Genomic DNA, 13,852 nt, shown 5'->3' on the forward strand with positions numbered 1-13,852 from the left:
GTGGCCTCCGCGGCGGGGAAAGGCGGGCTTCCGCCTCGGGGGCGTGGCTTACGCAGAGGGGAGAGGCGTGGCTTCAGTGGCAGGGAGAGGCGGGGCTGCCGCGGCGGGGGGCGGGCCGCCAGGGCGGTGGGCGCGGCTTCCGCGGCGGGGAAAGGCGGGGCTGCCGCGGACCTGCCATTGGCTGAGCGCAGCCCACCGGGAGGCGCAGCGGGCCCGGCTCAGCCCACCAGACCTGCGGAGCGGGGCGCGGGCACGGACCGACCGGGCTGGAGGAGGAGCCGCTCCCGCTGCGCCCTCATGCCCTGCTGCACGGTGAGTGCGCCGCCCCCGCAGCCGCGGCCCCCGCAGCCGCCGCCCGCTCCGGAGCGCGGGCACCCGCCGGGGCGGGACCCCGTGGGGGCGGCCGCCCCCCTCCGCCTGCAGACCCTCCCCCAGCGGGGCAGAGTTTTCTGCTGACTTCCGAGTTCCCCCGGGGCTGCGGCCCCGCCGTGGGGCAAGCGCCCCGGGCACCCGTGGGGCTCCCGAGGGCGGCCGGCCGCGCTGGAGCCCCAGCAGGCGGATGGCAGGCGCAGGGAGGGGGCTCCTGGCTCCCGCCGCGGCCGCGAGGTGCCCGTGGGGCCGGACCCCGCATTGCACCCACAGGCTGGCGCTCGGGCGGGAGGGGACTGCGGCCCCTGGGGGCGGGCGGGCCTCCGCTCCCCTACTTTCAGCCACTTCGGCTCGCCGCGGCGCTCGTGGGGAAGTGGACTTGAAAGGGGCTGTTTCTAAATTCCGGATCGAGCCCTGTGTCTGCAGAATGGGGGCGGGGAAGCGCCGAGGCAACCGGGCCACGACCGAGCCAGAAGCGGGCGGGGGTCTCGGCCCGACACCCGGTGTGGGCGGGAGCCCTGTGGACAGACTGTAGGACCAGCCCAGTCCTGAGCCTGGCCAGGCCTTCGGGCAGAGCCCAGCTCTCGGGAGCCTTGACCGGGGCAGAGCCCCCTCCCCCACCCACGGGGAGGCAGCGGCCTCCGACCTGAGTTGTAGGCTGGGAGGGAGGCATGGCTCTGCTCAGCCCTGTCCGTGCGCTGCTGGACGGCGCCAGGTGCCTGCTTGATTCTTTACACTCACTCCTGGGAAAGGATAGGGCCCACCTAGTCCCAGAGCTTTCCCGGAGGGTACACGGGTGGGGCGGGGGGCATTGGGTGGACCAAGCCCCCTCTAGGCAGGTCAGGGCACGGAGGCCTGGGTCGGCAGGGCCGGGTTTGGCCCCTCCGTGCGCCACTTCTCTGGGATTCTGCTTCTTTCCTGTAGAATGGGAGCACTGGGGAAGGAGTCTGTCTGTTGAAACAGGACCACAGAGAGGAGGGCAGCATCCAGGCCTCCCCTGGAGTGAGGGCCGTCACCCCTGCAGGCAGAGGCCAGCATGGACCTCTGCACTGGCATTTATGTAACACACACTGGAAGGCTGCAGCCACGTGAGGCTCCTGTCTGGGAGCTGTGGCACCTGTCTCGTGGCTGCTCAGACCCAACTGGGGTGTTCAGGGGTCGTGCTGTGTACCCCCCCCCGCAGCCCGCAGTGTCCCCTCTGGGAGTGTCTGGGGGAGTCTTTCTACAGTGGGATTGCGGCGGGGCAGCCCCCCACCCCTGTCAGCGCTTTGCTTCTGCACTGGGTGCTGATCTGGGGGGGGGGCAGAAGGGCATGACTGGGCTGTGTGGCCTTAGAAGGCTCATGGGCCTCAGTCTGCCCAGAATGCACACAGCCGCGAGGATCAGGGTCCCCGTTAAGCCCACGGGCTGTGCTTGGCTGTCACCCAACACAAAGCCACCAGGGTAGAAGATGACAATGTGCCTGTCCACACCAGGACCACCGCCCAGGCAGGAAGGTGGTGAGTGGATTGGGTCGGATGAGGTCCCAGCAGGGACCCCAGTTTCTGAGACATGGTTGAATCTGGATTTGAGAGCACGGAATCCCACGGAGTTCCCTCTTTCCCTGCTCAAGGCCCCCCATCGTCCCCGCACTGCCCCGCGGGCAATCCCATCGGGATCATAGTATCCCTGTTGTCTTCTGACTCAGTGACCCTCTCTGTCCCCAGGACAGAGAGTTCATGCCTCTGCCCGTACCCCTGGGCTACCCTCACGGGAAGAGTAACGAGCCCCACACTCTACCTGCCACTGGTCCTCAGTTTCCTTCTAGGGACACATGGGGGGTGCCATGGAGGAGAGCAGAGGCGGCCAGCACGGCTGCAAAGCCCGCCTCTAAGCCCTCGGAGGAGCGGACAGACCCGCTGACCAGTCCAGCCAGAGCAGGCCCCCCGCAGCCTGGGACCCCAGGCTGGGACCACTGTGCGCTGTTCCCACGAGGAGCACCGGGGCTGCCGGGGGGTGAGGGGGAGAGGGCTGGATGCCGAGACGTGGGGGTTTTAGGAGCAGCATGGGGCCCACTGACCCCTGCAGCCTGGGTGTGGCCCAAGCCCAGCCTGCCAGTTCTGCACGGTGTCTAACGCCACGACTTCAGAGGTAACAGGGAGCAGGGCTGGACTCAGCCTCCGGATGGACGCCCGACCCCGCGTGGGGCAGGTGGGGTAAGGGTGTGTTTAATCCCAGCCCCAGTGGGTCCCAGTTGTGTGTCCTGGGAAAACCTGCAGTCTTTCCCTGCCTCGGTTTCCCTGTCTGTGTCTTCTTTGTGCGTGTTGGCCGTGGCGGCGGCCCGTGCGGTGGGACTGCCGTTATTCTGGTGTTTATTGCAAGTAGACAGACCGAAGCTGCGGGTGTCTGGATGGTGTGTTCGGTGCTCGGAGACCCAGCCCGGGGCCTAGCAGGGCCACTCTGCACACACGGAGCCGTGTGCGGGGCTGCTGCCTGCAGATGCCCCAGGGTGGGAAGCGACGTCTCCACGCGTGGGGGCTGCCACGTTCTACAGAGGCCGTCCTGGTCCAGCCCCGAGCCCCGGCGGCACCCGCGGGGGCATGGCAGAGGCCAGCGGAGGAGGTGCTCCTCAGGTGGTGCTCCCCTGCCGCAGGCCACTGGGACATGCAGGCCCCGGCCTGACCCCGGGGACCTCAGCTCCATTCCTCGACATCCCTTGGGCCTGGCGGCTCCTGGCCCTGTCGGGCGGGGAGGAGGGGAGGAGAGGAATAGCAATTGGGCTGAAGCAAACCTCTAGTACTCCAGCCGGGGGGGGGGGACACCTGGGGTGTGCTCCTGGGGGGCTGCGGGTGCAGCCAGTGCTCCTGGCTGGGGGCGGTGAGGTCCAGGTTCCCGTGGGTTCTGTGGTGGCTGCAGCAGGGCTCCGGGAGATGGCAGGAGTCGGGGGGGGGGCATTGGGGCTCGGCCCAGGAGCACAGGGCTTGCCATGGGGGGAGGGTGGGGGTGTTGGGCTGCTTCCCCCAAACTTGAGGCTGCCCCTTCCCCCACCTGGGCCTCCACATGCCTTCTCCCCTCCCGAGCCCACTCAGGCCCAGGGGACGGGAGGGCTCCCCGCATCTCATGACCCCCCCATCCCACGATCCCCCCATCCCACGGGTCAGGAAAGCTCAGGGCCCCCAGCCCCCTCGCTCTTGCCCTGAGGCAGGAGCAAGGGCACATGGGCCCCACCTGCCACCCCACAGGCCGCCCAGCCCAGGGTGACCTCGGCACCGGTGGGGCCTTGGCTTCCAGCTGGCGACTTCCCTTCTTGGCTGGCTGAGTCAGGTGGCGGCGCTTGGCTGTCGTAACTCATCCTGTCACCAGAGCACCTGGCTCCCCGGCCCCCCCAACTCGCAGCCCGCTCTGCCTCCTCCCGCCTTCTTGGGCCTCATCTCCAGGGCAGGATCTGGGGCCCGCGTGGGCTGGACGCCCCAAGGGTGCTTCTGCTACTGGGTGGGGAGGGAGAGGATGGGGAGGACGAGGATGGGGAGGTACCTGGGATTTCAGCAAGGGGTTGGTGGAAGACTTTGTCAAGAGTAGATAGGTTTATTAATGAGAGGTTTATGGATGCAAAAGAAAAGCAAAGTGTCCGAAGAAGGGTACAGACCCAAGGGAATGCTCCAGGGACAGGGGACTGCAGAGACAGAGTGGTTAGTTCTGGGAACCCGGGGGGGGGGGGGGGGCGTGTCCCGAGCTCTCAGGGGCCGGGCAGGGGGTCACCAACTCCTCCAGCAGGGAGGCCGTGTCCTTGGCCCCTCATGGACCACATCCCGAGCCGCACTGCAGAGGGGCTGCAGGTGGGCGTGGCCTGTGTGTTGGCACCTGTGCCCCGTGACAGCCTGGAAGGCGGGCGGGGCCGTCTCTGCTTCGCCCGACCCCACGTGGCCTCCTGTAACGGCAGACGCTCGAGGCTGTCCACTCCTGCCCACCTGGTCAGCACCCTGGCCTCCCTGAGGCCACAATGTGTGGGCCTGGACCCGACGGTTACCAGGGACTCAACCATCACCGGAGGCCGCTCACTGCTGCCTCGCTTCATCCCCGCCGTCCTTGTCAGGTGTTTGTGGACAAAGCAAGGTCGTGCGGGCCTCCTGGCAGACGAGCCTGTCCAGCTGGTTTACATATGGCTCCCCCCACCCAGCCACGTGCTCCGCTCCCTGCTGGGGCAGAGAAGAGGGCCTGCCTCCAGTGAGGTGTGCTCTCTCTCTCTCTCTCTCTCTCTCTCTCTCTCTCTCTCTCTGTGGCACCATCCATGTGTTCTGAGACCCTTGTCACAGATGGGCTTCTCCATCTGCAGAGTGTGTGTGTGTGTGTGTGTGTGTGTGTGTGTGTGTGTGTGTGTGTGTGTGTGTTGATCCTGTGGCTTAGACCCATTCATGACCTGGGCCCTGTCCCTTAGTTTTTTTCTGCACAAGGCTGGTGCCCTATCATTCAAGTTAGAGTTCAAGCTTTTTGGTGTTTTGTTGGAAATAAAAGTTCATAAAAGACTTTCCTGCCTAGGCTGACTTCAGCCTGGGATCCTCAGATCTTAGCCTCCCCAGTGGCTTGGATTACAGGTGTGAGCCACAGTGCCCAGTGGTTTTCATTCTCTTTTTTTCCTTTTTTGGCCAGTCCTGGGCCTTGGACTCAGGGCCTGAGCACTGTCCCTGGCTTCTTTTGCTCAAGGCTAGCACTCTGCCACTTGAGCCACAGCGCCCCTTCTGGCCTTTTCTGTGTATGTGGTGCTGGGGAATCGAACCCAGGGCTTCATGCGTGCTAGGCGAGCACTCTACCACCGAGCCACACTCCCAGGCCTGGTTTCATTCTCTTAATGGGGGTCTTTCAGAGAGAAGTTTTTCCGTTTCCATGACACAGAGTCTTCTGCTCTGATGTGCAGATCGCGGCCTAGCCCTTGGTCACAGAGGCATTTTCCTCAGCACTTGCGTAGGAGCGTCATAGTTTCAGCCTCTCCTTTCAGGTCTAAGACCCATTATGAGATCACGTTTGTTCTCAAAATGTGCAAGGTGCAATGAACAAACATTCATCGGCTTTTCGTTCCTGCAACACAAAACAGAGACAATCCACTTAACACTAGGAAGGCCTGTGGGGGCTCACCTTTTTGGAGGGGTTAGCCTGTGGTGAAGTCAGCCCTGTTGCTCTGGGCTGTGGTCCCCCAGCAGGGTCTGGTGGGAAGTGTGTGGCAAGGGAGAGTGGCCATTTTACCTCATGGCAGCTGAGACGCCAAAGAGTGAAAAGCTTCCCCTCCAATGACACGCCCCAGTGAGCTAACTCCCTCCCACTAGGCCCCATCTCCCCACATCCCTTCCAGGGACCCAAACCCAAAGACCTCACTTCCCCAGAGCAACACAGTCTGAGGACATGCCTTTAGTTACTGGCCTGTGGGGGACACTTACTCCAACCCAGCAGGGTGCACTGAGGTTTCTCTGGTGGTTTGTTTGTCTGCACAAGGCAGCGAGTTGTTACAACAGGATTTGTGGAGGGAATTAGTCTTTATCCATGTCATTGCCTTTGGAATCTTTGCATCTTTGTCAAAAAACCAGTGGGCCGTATATTCCTGGGCTGTGCTGTGTTCCATTAATCTCGGTACCTGTTCTTTTGCCAACACTAATACTGAGCTGACTTAATTACTGCAACTTAATGATGAGCCCATAAATCAAGAAGTAAGAGTTCGGGGGGGGGGGGGGGGTGTGGAGGAGGGGTGTGTGTGTGTCTGCTAGGTCCCTGAGCTCTTGCTTGGCTTTTCTGCTCAAGGCTGGTTGTTGCGCTACCATGTGAGCTATAACTCCATTTCTGGCGTTTTGCTGGTTAATTAGAAATAAGAGTCTCATGGACTTCCTTGCACTGGCTGGCTTCAAATCATGATCCACAGATCTCAGCCTCCTGGGTAGCTAGAATTATCATCATGAACTGCTGGCGTCAAGCAAACCTTGTGGTAGTTTTTCAAATTTTTTATTCTTATTGTAAAGGTGATGTACAGAGAGGTTAAAGTTATGTAAGTCAGGTAATGAGTATATTTCTTTTTGAACAGTGTCAGCCCTTCACTCTTTCCCACTTTTTCCCTCTCTACACCCAAAAGTTGTATAGTTCATTTTCAACATAGTGTCTAGGAAACCGCCCCCCCCCCCCCCAGTCCTGGAGCTTGAACTCATGGCCTGGGCACTGTCCCAGAGCTCTTTTGCTCAAGGCTAGCAACAGCTCCACTTCCGGTTGATTGGTAAGAGTCTCACAGGGACTTTTCTGCTGAGCTGCCTTGGAAATGCGGTCCTCAGAGCTCATACTCCCGAGTAGCTAAGATTATAGGTGTGAGATCCAGGCACCAGCTAGGAAATCTCTGGAGCTCCATGTCTTTTATGCTGTTATAAAATTACTTAAGGACTACAAAGAATATTTGCTTGTATCTACGAACATTTGCTCTAAGTTTTGTGGGGGTTTTTTGCCAGTCCTGGCCTTGAACTCAGGGCCTGAGAACTGTCCCTGGCTTCTTTTTGCTCAAGGCTAGCACTCTGCCACTTGAGCCACAGCGCCACTTCTGGCCATTTTCTTCTCTTTTTTTTTGTAATTTATTTATTAAGTAAACAAAGATTTGGTTGACAAGATGTTGTGCAAAAAGGGTACACTTACTTAGTAAGGCAGTGTGTACATTTCTTGTGATATCTTACACCCTGTTTTTCTTTCCCTTCCCTAGGTCAGGTAGACATATATACAATACCCAATGTACCAAGAACATATACAGTAGCCACGTGGCCCACGCCAAAGAAAATTCGCCTAGGGCTTTAAATGTAATGTCGACATTAGACAATATGTCGACAGTAGTCTCATAGGAACGTACATACATAGCTTTTGAGCTATTGTATTCCACTGACAGGTCAATTTTTGACCTTTATATGTTGAGTAGTTGTTTGGTTTTAGTTACATAATGTTGGGTCGCTGCCCCAATCCTGTGGGAAATAGCATTTGACAAGCAGTTTTGGGTTTCACAGACCTGGTCTCTACTGTCTCCTCGTCTCCCTTTCTTAACAGTCATATATCAGGGAGATCATTTCTGGCCATTTTCTATATATGTGGTGCTGGGGAATTGAACCAGGGATTCATTGTATACGAGGTGAGCACTCTACCACTAGGCCGCATTCCTGGCCCCATCTTGTTACATTTTTACCTCGGCCTATAGTAACTGTGCACAGGGTTCCATTAGGGTATTTTCACCCGGCTGAACATTGTTATAAGTCTTCCTCCTGCCTGGCTTAGTAAAAAGCCAGCCGGACTCCTGCACTCGCCTGATTCTGTGTTCACTCTGGGGATTTCACACGCACACAGCCTTGGAAGCCACTGCTCGGGAGGAGAATCGGGGGTGGGGGGGGGGGACGAGGCAGCTTCGGGGCAGTGCTTGGAGGAGAGGGCCCTGAGCAGCTCTGTGCCTTCCAACTCCCAGCGCTGTCACGTGACTTGCCTCCCTCCTCCCCCCTACCCCAGGGCAGCGGCCGGCCGTGGCCAGGGGTGGGAGCAGAGCCCGGAACGCGCTGATTCCCCAGAGGGAAGGGGCAGCCCTCCTGGGCCTCAGCTCCTGCCGGCTGCCCCATGAGCCCCCCCACAGCCGCCGCGGCCCTCCCCAGGCGCCCGCGGGCTGACTGTGGCGGGCTCCTGGAGGTCCTCCCTCAGGCCGGCCCAGATCCTCCCAGCAGGTCCTGACATCCAGGGGTGGCCAGCGGCTCCTGGCAACCGCGGGCGGGGAGGACAACCTGACAAAGGGCCCTGGTGAGAGGACTGGCCCGCGGCACCCGAGGAAAACCAGCGGGACCCCATCTAGGCCTGGAGGTGTTCCCCCCCCGCCCGAGGCATGCCACCCCAAATCCCCAAACCCACGAAGGTCACCGTGCATGGAAATCAATTATGAATTAGGGCTTTCCAGAAAGAAAGCGCTCTTGATTCTGCTGCTGGGCACCGAGTGTCCCGATAAGAAGAGAGGGGGGAGCGGGGCCAGGTGTGGAGCACCCTCCTGCCGTCCCAGAACCGGCGATGGGAGAGCAGCGGTAGGAGGGCGAGACCTGCTCCAGAGAGCAAAGGGAGCACAGACAGCCCGCGCCGCGTGACCCCGTGCAGAGAGGAAGTCCCTCCCCAGAGCCCCCTGGGACTCCCCCTCAGGCTGTGGCCTGCAGGGCCGTGGAGGGGCGAGCTCCCGGGGTCTGACCCCCCCCCCGTGGCAGCTCGTGTGACGGCGGTCCCAGGACGCTCGCTCAGCCCATTCGCAAGCCAGCGCGTCCGTGTGAATCGGCTTCGCGTGCCCTCTGAGGCCGTGGGTGTCCTGGGATCGAGTCGTGCTCTTGGGGAGCAGGGACTCACCAGCAAGACACGCTTCTATTCATTTTGGAACCACAGCGCCCCGTGCATTTTGACTCACTCCAGGGAGGAGTCTGTGTGTGCGCGCAGGCACACGTGTGTGTGTGTGTGTGTGTGCGAGACAAGAGGTGAACTGGCGGCCTGTGCTGAGGCCAGCTCTGTCCATGCAGGGCATGGGGGGGGGAGGAAGAGGCCGACGTCCTGCAGGTGACCCCAGGAGACAGACACAGCCCCGCCTTGTGTGAGAAGAGGAGGAGGAGGATGCAGAGGGGAGAGGGGAGAGGAAGGGCCAAGGAACCCTGGGGGGGGGGCACAGGTCCCCCCTGCTCTCCACTGCTCCAGCCTCACCCGGGGAGGGGGGGATTTCCTCCGGTGTCTCCGGCCCAGGGGCGGCCCAGCCCGGTGCCCGTGGCTGGGGGACCGGCGGGTGGAGCCACGGGACCACACCCAGCCGTCCCGGGCCACCTCCTGCAGTCGGGCTGTGGGGACCTCGGCACGTCACCCGTGTAAAGGTGGGGCTGTAGCATCCTGGCACCCTTGTCTCTGGCTGTCATGCATGGCGTGTGCGTGCATGTGTATGTGTGTGCGCGCACGTGTGTGACATCTCCCCAAGCTCTAAGCTCATCACCTCTAGTGCACTTATCCATCCTCCTCCCGCAGGGACTAGAGCAAAGCCCTGCCCAGGTCAGCCTTGCCAGTGGGAAAGAAACCAGGGTCACGTAGGGGGCGCTGGCGTCGAGTGGGCGCCTCACTGACTGGGCCTCAGCTTCCGCATCTCCAGCGTGGGGGGACGGCGTTACCGCTGTGCGCACGGCCAGGAGGGGGCTGCGGGGCCAGCAGGCAGGGAGCACCTGGCCCAGGCCTGGCTACCCCTGACCCCGTGGGCCTGGAGGCCCCTTCTTCAAAACAGGCCCCCATGAGCTCCTGGCACAGGGAGGCAGCCGGGGCAGAGGGAGGGAAGGGGCCCAGAGGGGGCTCTGCCATCGCCTGGCACCAGTGGATGGGGCTCAGGGGGCTCCGCCATCGCTTGGCACCTGTGGATGGGGCTCAGGGGGCTCCGCCATCGCCTGGCACCAGTGGATGGGGCTCAGGGGGCTCCGCCATCAATTGGCACCAGTGGATGGGGCCCGGGGGGCTCCGCCATTGCTTGGCACCTGTGGATGGGGCTCGGGGGGCTCCGCCATCACTTGGCACCTGTGGATGGGGCTCAGGGGGCTCTGCCATCACTTGGCACCTGTGGATGGGGCTCAGGGGGCTCTGCCATCACTTGGCACCTGTGGATGGGGCTCAGGGGGCTCTGCCATCACTTGGCACCTGTGGATGGGGCTCAGGGGGCTTCGCTATTGCCTGGCACCAGTGGATGGGGCTCAGGGGGCTCCACCATCGCCTGGCATCAGTGGATGGGGCTCAGGGGCGGGGCTCCACCATCGCCTGGCATCAGTGGATGGGGCTCAGGGGCGGGGGCTCTGCCATTGCCTGGCATCAGTGGACAGGGCTGGGTGGGAGGTTCCCGTTGTCCTCTCAGCTGAGAACCTCTGTCCAGAGTTGGCTGAAGAGTCCTGACGCGAGTGGACAGCACACGCTGTGCCCACTTGACAGGGAAGGAGGCCGAGGCCCAGGAAGAGCAGGCCGCTGGCTGCCCGTGTGCAGCCATCTTCCCGCTGGGCGTAGAGGGTTCCTCTGGGCCCCTGCGTCCCCTCCAGCGTTCCCTCCCCCCCCCGTTAGGAAATGGAGTCCTGAGTCTTAGGAAAGCTCAAGTGAACAAAAGGAGAGAAAGAAGGCAGCCCCCTCCGCAGGCCAGAGCAGGCTTGGGTCACGGCCGCAGGGGACTCCGTGGAGCCCGAGCAGGGGTGGAGGAGCAGAGCGGGAGGGGGGGGGCTTTTATCCATGCGAGGATGAGATCACCTGTGGATGCCACTGTGCTGTCCTGTTGGCATCGGTGGCAGGGGGTCCCTCGGACCCCAGCAGTCCTGCAGTGGACAGGCCATGGGAGCGACATGGAGTCATGAGAACAAGGCAGATCCCATCACTCCCTGGCCAGGCAGGAGGCAGGCGGGAGTTCTGGAGAAGCCCAGCAGCAGCCGGGCACCTGACGACACCCGACACCTGTGGCTGAGCCTGGCAGGTGGCGCGGTCCTGCCTGGGGCCTGTGCTCCTGGTCTGCGGGTAGTCCATCTCAGCCCAGAGAGGGGTCCCCCTCCTCCAGGCCTTTCCCACCCTCGGGGGTGCCCTCTGATCTCTCTGGGTGCCTTGTGACCTCTGCCCAATCCATGTTCTTTGAGGCAATCCAACCCCTATAGCCCGCATGGAGTGACAATTTCCCAACTCTGGCCCCTGAGACCTCGTCCCAGGGGGCAGAGGCTTTGTTTTCTTTCTCAGTTCCCAATGGACTGCAGGCTGAGGGGAACCCTCCTCCCCCCCCCCACCAGCATAGCACCAGGCTCCTGGCAGCCACACCCAGCTTTGTTCCAGACTTCTTAAGAGAGACAGCTCCCTGGTCCGTACCACACACGCCCCAGCGGCACAGCCATGGCTCTGGGCGTCTTGTCTGAGCGGTTCTGCATCCCAAGGCCTCGTCAGGTGACTCAGGGTCCAGTTGGGCACAAGGCTGGTGGGAGGGGGGGCGGGGTGAGAGAGAAGAGCAGGTTCAGGCAACCGGCCCGCCTCCCCAGCCCATGGACTCTCTGCTCCCATCCAGCCGCCGGTGCCTCTGCCCCCAGTGCCTCTGCCCCCAGTGGAGCTCCAGCCCTGGTCTGCCGGGGTGGGTGTCTCTGAGGTCAGGCTTGAGGGGAAGAGGCTGGCTGCTGGGGAGCTCCTGTAGGTGAGGACGCACGACTTCCAGGGCCTGGAAGGGGCCTCGCTGGGCAGCGAGCCAGCCTGGCCGGCCCTCCTGGCCTTGCACGGTGCATCTCAGGGGCAGAGGCCGCCTAAACGCACCCACGGAAAGAACCTGCCTGCTCCGTGTAAGCAGAGCCGCTGCGGGACGGGCGGAGGCGCTGCCCAGGCCTGTCCCCGCTAGGGTGATATTTGGAAAGGCTCCACACCTGCGTGTCCTGCGTGTCTGTGGGCGTCTGGGGCAGTGCCCCCAGGAGGGAAGGACCTGCAGGGGCTGGAGCACTGCGGGACAGGCGCTGGGCAGCAGGCTGGCGGGAGCTCATGCCCACCGCGGGGAAGGCCTCCTCCCTCCCCGGGGGCTGTTTAGAATTACCCGAGAGTCGTCCAGGTACAGAAGGACCCGCGGGGTCCGGGGACAGGAGGGACAGGAGGGCCCGGACTCACGGCGGGGCTGCTCCCGGGTGGGACTGAGGTGTCCCTTCACCGCGTGGGTAGGGCAAGGGCAGGGGGCCCGGATTTGGGGGCCCCGTGGTCAGCTTTCTTTCCATGGATGGAGAAGCAGCGGTGGGCTGGGGGAGCGGCCGCACTCCGCTCACCCCAAATGGAGCCGCGCTCAGCCCGGCCCCGCTCAGCAAGTGCGCGCGCCCCGGGCGGCCCGGGAACAGCCGAGCACGCCCGCTGGGGCGCCGGGCCCGCATCGGGGGTCCCCGGCCCCGCGCGGTCCCCCGACCCGCTCCCGCTTTGCGGAGGCCCCATCTCGCCCCTCCGCTCCGAGCCCTCGCCCCGCCTCCCGTAGGCCCCGCCCCCACGCCTCCGCGCGCTCGCCCCGCCTCCCCGCTCCGTGCGCGCCCTCGCCCCGCCTCCCGCCCTCAGCCCCGCCCTCGCCCCGCCTCCTCCCTCCCTGCGCGCCCTCGCCCCGCCTCCCGCCCTCAGCCCCGCCCCCACCCGCCCTGCGCGCCCCGCCCTCGCCCCGCCTCCCCCCTCCCTGCGCGCCCTCGCCCCGCCTCCCCGCTCCGTGCGCGCCCTCGCCCCGCCTCCCGCCCTCAGCCCCGCCCCCACCCGCCCTGCGCGCCCCGCCCTCGCCCCGCCTCCCCCCTCCCTGCGCGCCCGCGCCCCGCCCTCGCCCCGCCTCCCCGCTCCGTGCGCGCCCTCGCCCCGCCTCCCGCCCTCAGCCCCGCCCCCACCCTCCCTGCGCGCCCCGCCCTCGCCCCGCCTCCCCGCTCCGTGCGCGCCCTCGCCCCGCCTCCTCGGGCCCCGCCTCGCGCGGTTGAAACGGTCCTCTGGCATTTCCTGCTGCCCGCCCGGCGCTGCCCGCCCGGCCCGGCCCGGCCCGGAGCACTGAGCTCCAGCACCGAGCGAGCGCGCACGCACGCACGCACGCACGCGGCAAGGCGCGGTAGGAACGGGGCCGCCGGGAGGGGAGGGGACCGGAGCGGGCCGGGACGGGAGGCCCGGGAGGGGGCGAGCGGGGAGGCCGGGGAGGGGATGCCGAGCAGGCCGGAGCGACCAGCCGGCCACCGGAGCCGGCCACGGCGATGGGGAGCCCCCGGGGCCCCCAGGGACTCCCGTGCTGGACTGGGGGTGCTCTGGGCGGCTTGGCGAGTGGGGCCCTGGTGTGGGCGCAGCAGGCCGGCCCGGCTCCGCACTTGGCGGGGCCTGGGGAGCCAGGACCCGCCTGGCCGCCACAGACCCTGGGTGCGGAGGCTCCGTCCTCCCGCCCAGCCGGCCCCAGGCCGGGGCTGAGGGCAGGGTGGGGCGTGCGTGCGTCTGCATCCAGCCCAGCCGGAGCCGCGGTTCCCAGGGAGCCCTGACGGGGGCCACGCTTCAGGGTGGGCCTGGGCGGTGGGCTGCCCACAGCCTCCCGCCCCAGGGCCTGGCCCCCTAAGAGAGAAGGGGGCGCCAGGCATTGGGGAGGCTTGAGGGGTCAAGAAGTCTTGGGCACTTGAGGTGGGATGTGCCAGGGGAGGCTGGACCCTCAGCCCCTTAGCCACAGGTCCTGGTACTTTCTACCCGCCCCACCCCCACCCCCAGACAGCCCGCTCTTCTGTCACAAGTTGGCTAGTTAGGGCCCCACCCCACCCCCACCCCCAAGTGGCAAGGAGTGCTTCTCCACTTTTGCCTATCTTATGTCTTGCTAAAGTGGCTGAATTTGCTCTTCCTGTGTCTGTCTGTCTGTCTCTCACCTTGATGTCCTCTGGCTACCAAATATAGAATTTGTATGTGCGTGTGAGCCCCTGGAGGCAGTGTCACAGGCCAGAGGGGCAAGGGCCCAGGGAAGCGGGCATGGCTTTGGGGGATG

General features: G+C 64.1%; 1 protein-coding gene across 3 annotated transcripts in view; it reads left to right on the top strand.

Annotated features, from left to right (window-relative positions):
- Nucleotides 1-290: 290 nt before the first annotated feature.
- The window catches only part of Osbpl5 (oxysterol binding protein like 5), a 52,935-nt gene continuing 39,373 nt past the window's right edge, over nt 291-13,852 (top strand). Inside the window, exon 1 of one of the 3 annotated variants that reach the window (XM_048361021.1) lies at nt 291-312. In XM_048361021.1, the coding sequence (XP_048216978.1) occupies nt 298-312 (15 nt within the window). In that variant the 5' untranslated portion in view covers nt 291-297. Of the gene's footprint in view, nt 313-12,882; nt 12,950-13,852 lie in introns of those variants that run through there. The other 2 variants (XM_048361022.1, XM_048361023.1) reach the window with 2 other exon arrangements.

This window comes from Perognathus longimembris, chromosome 13, assembly GCF_023159225.1.
Source record: "Perognathus longimembris pacificus isolate PPM17 chromosome 13, ASM2315922v1, whole genome shotgun sequence".
Taxonomy (NCBI): Eukaryota; Metazoa; Chordata; class Mammalia; order Rodentia; family Heteromyidae; genus Perognathus; species Perognathus longimembris.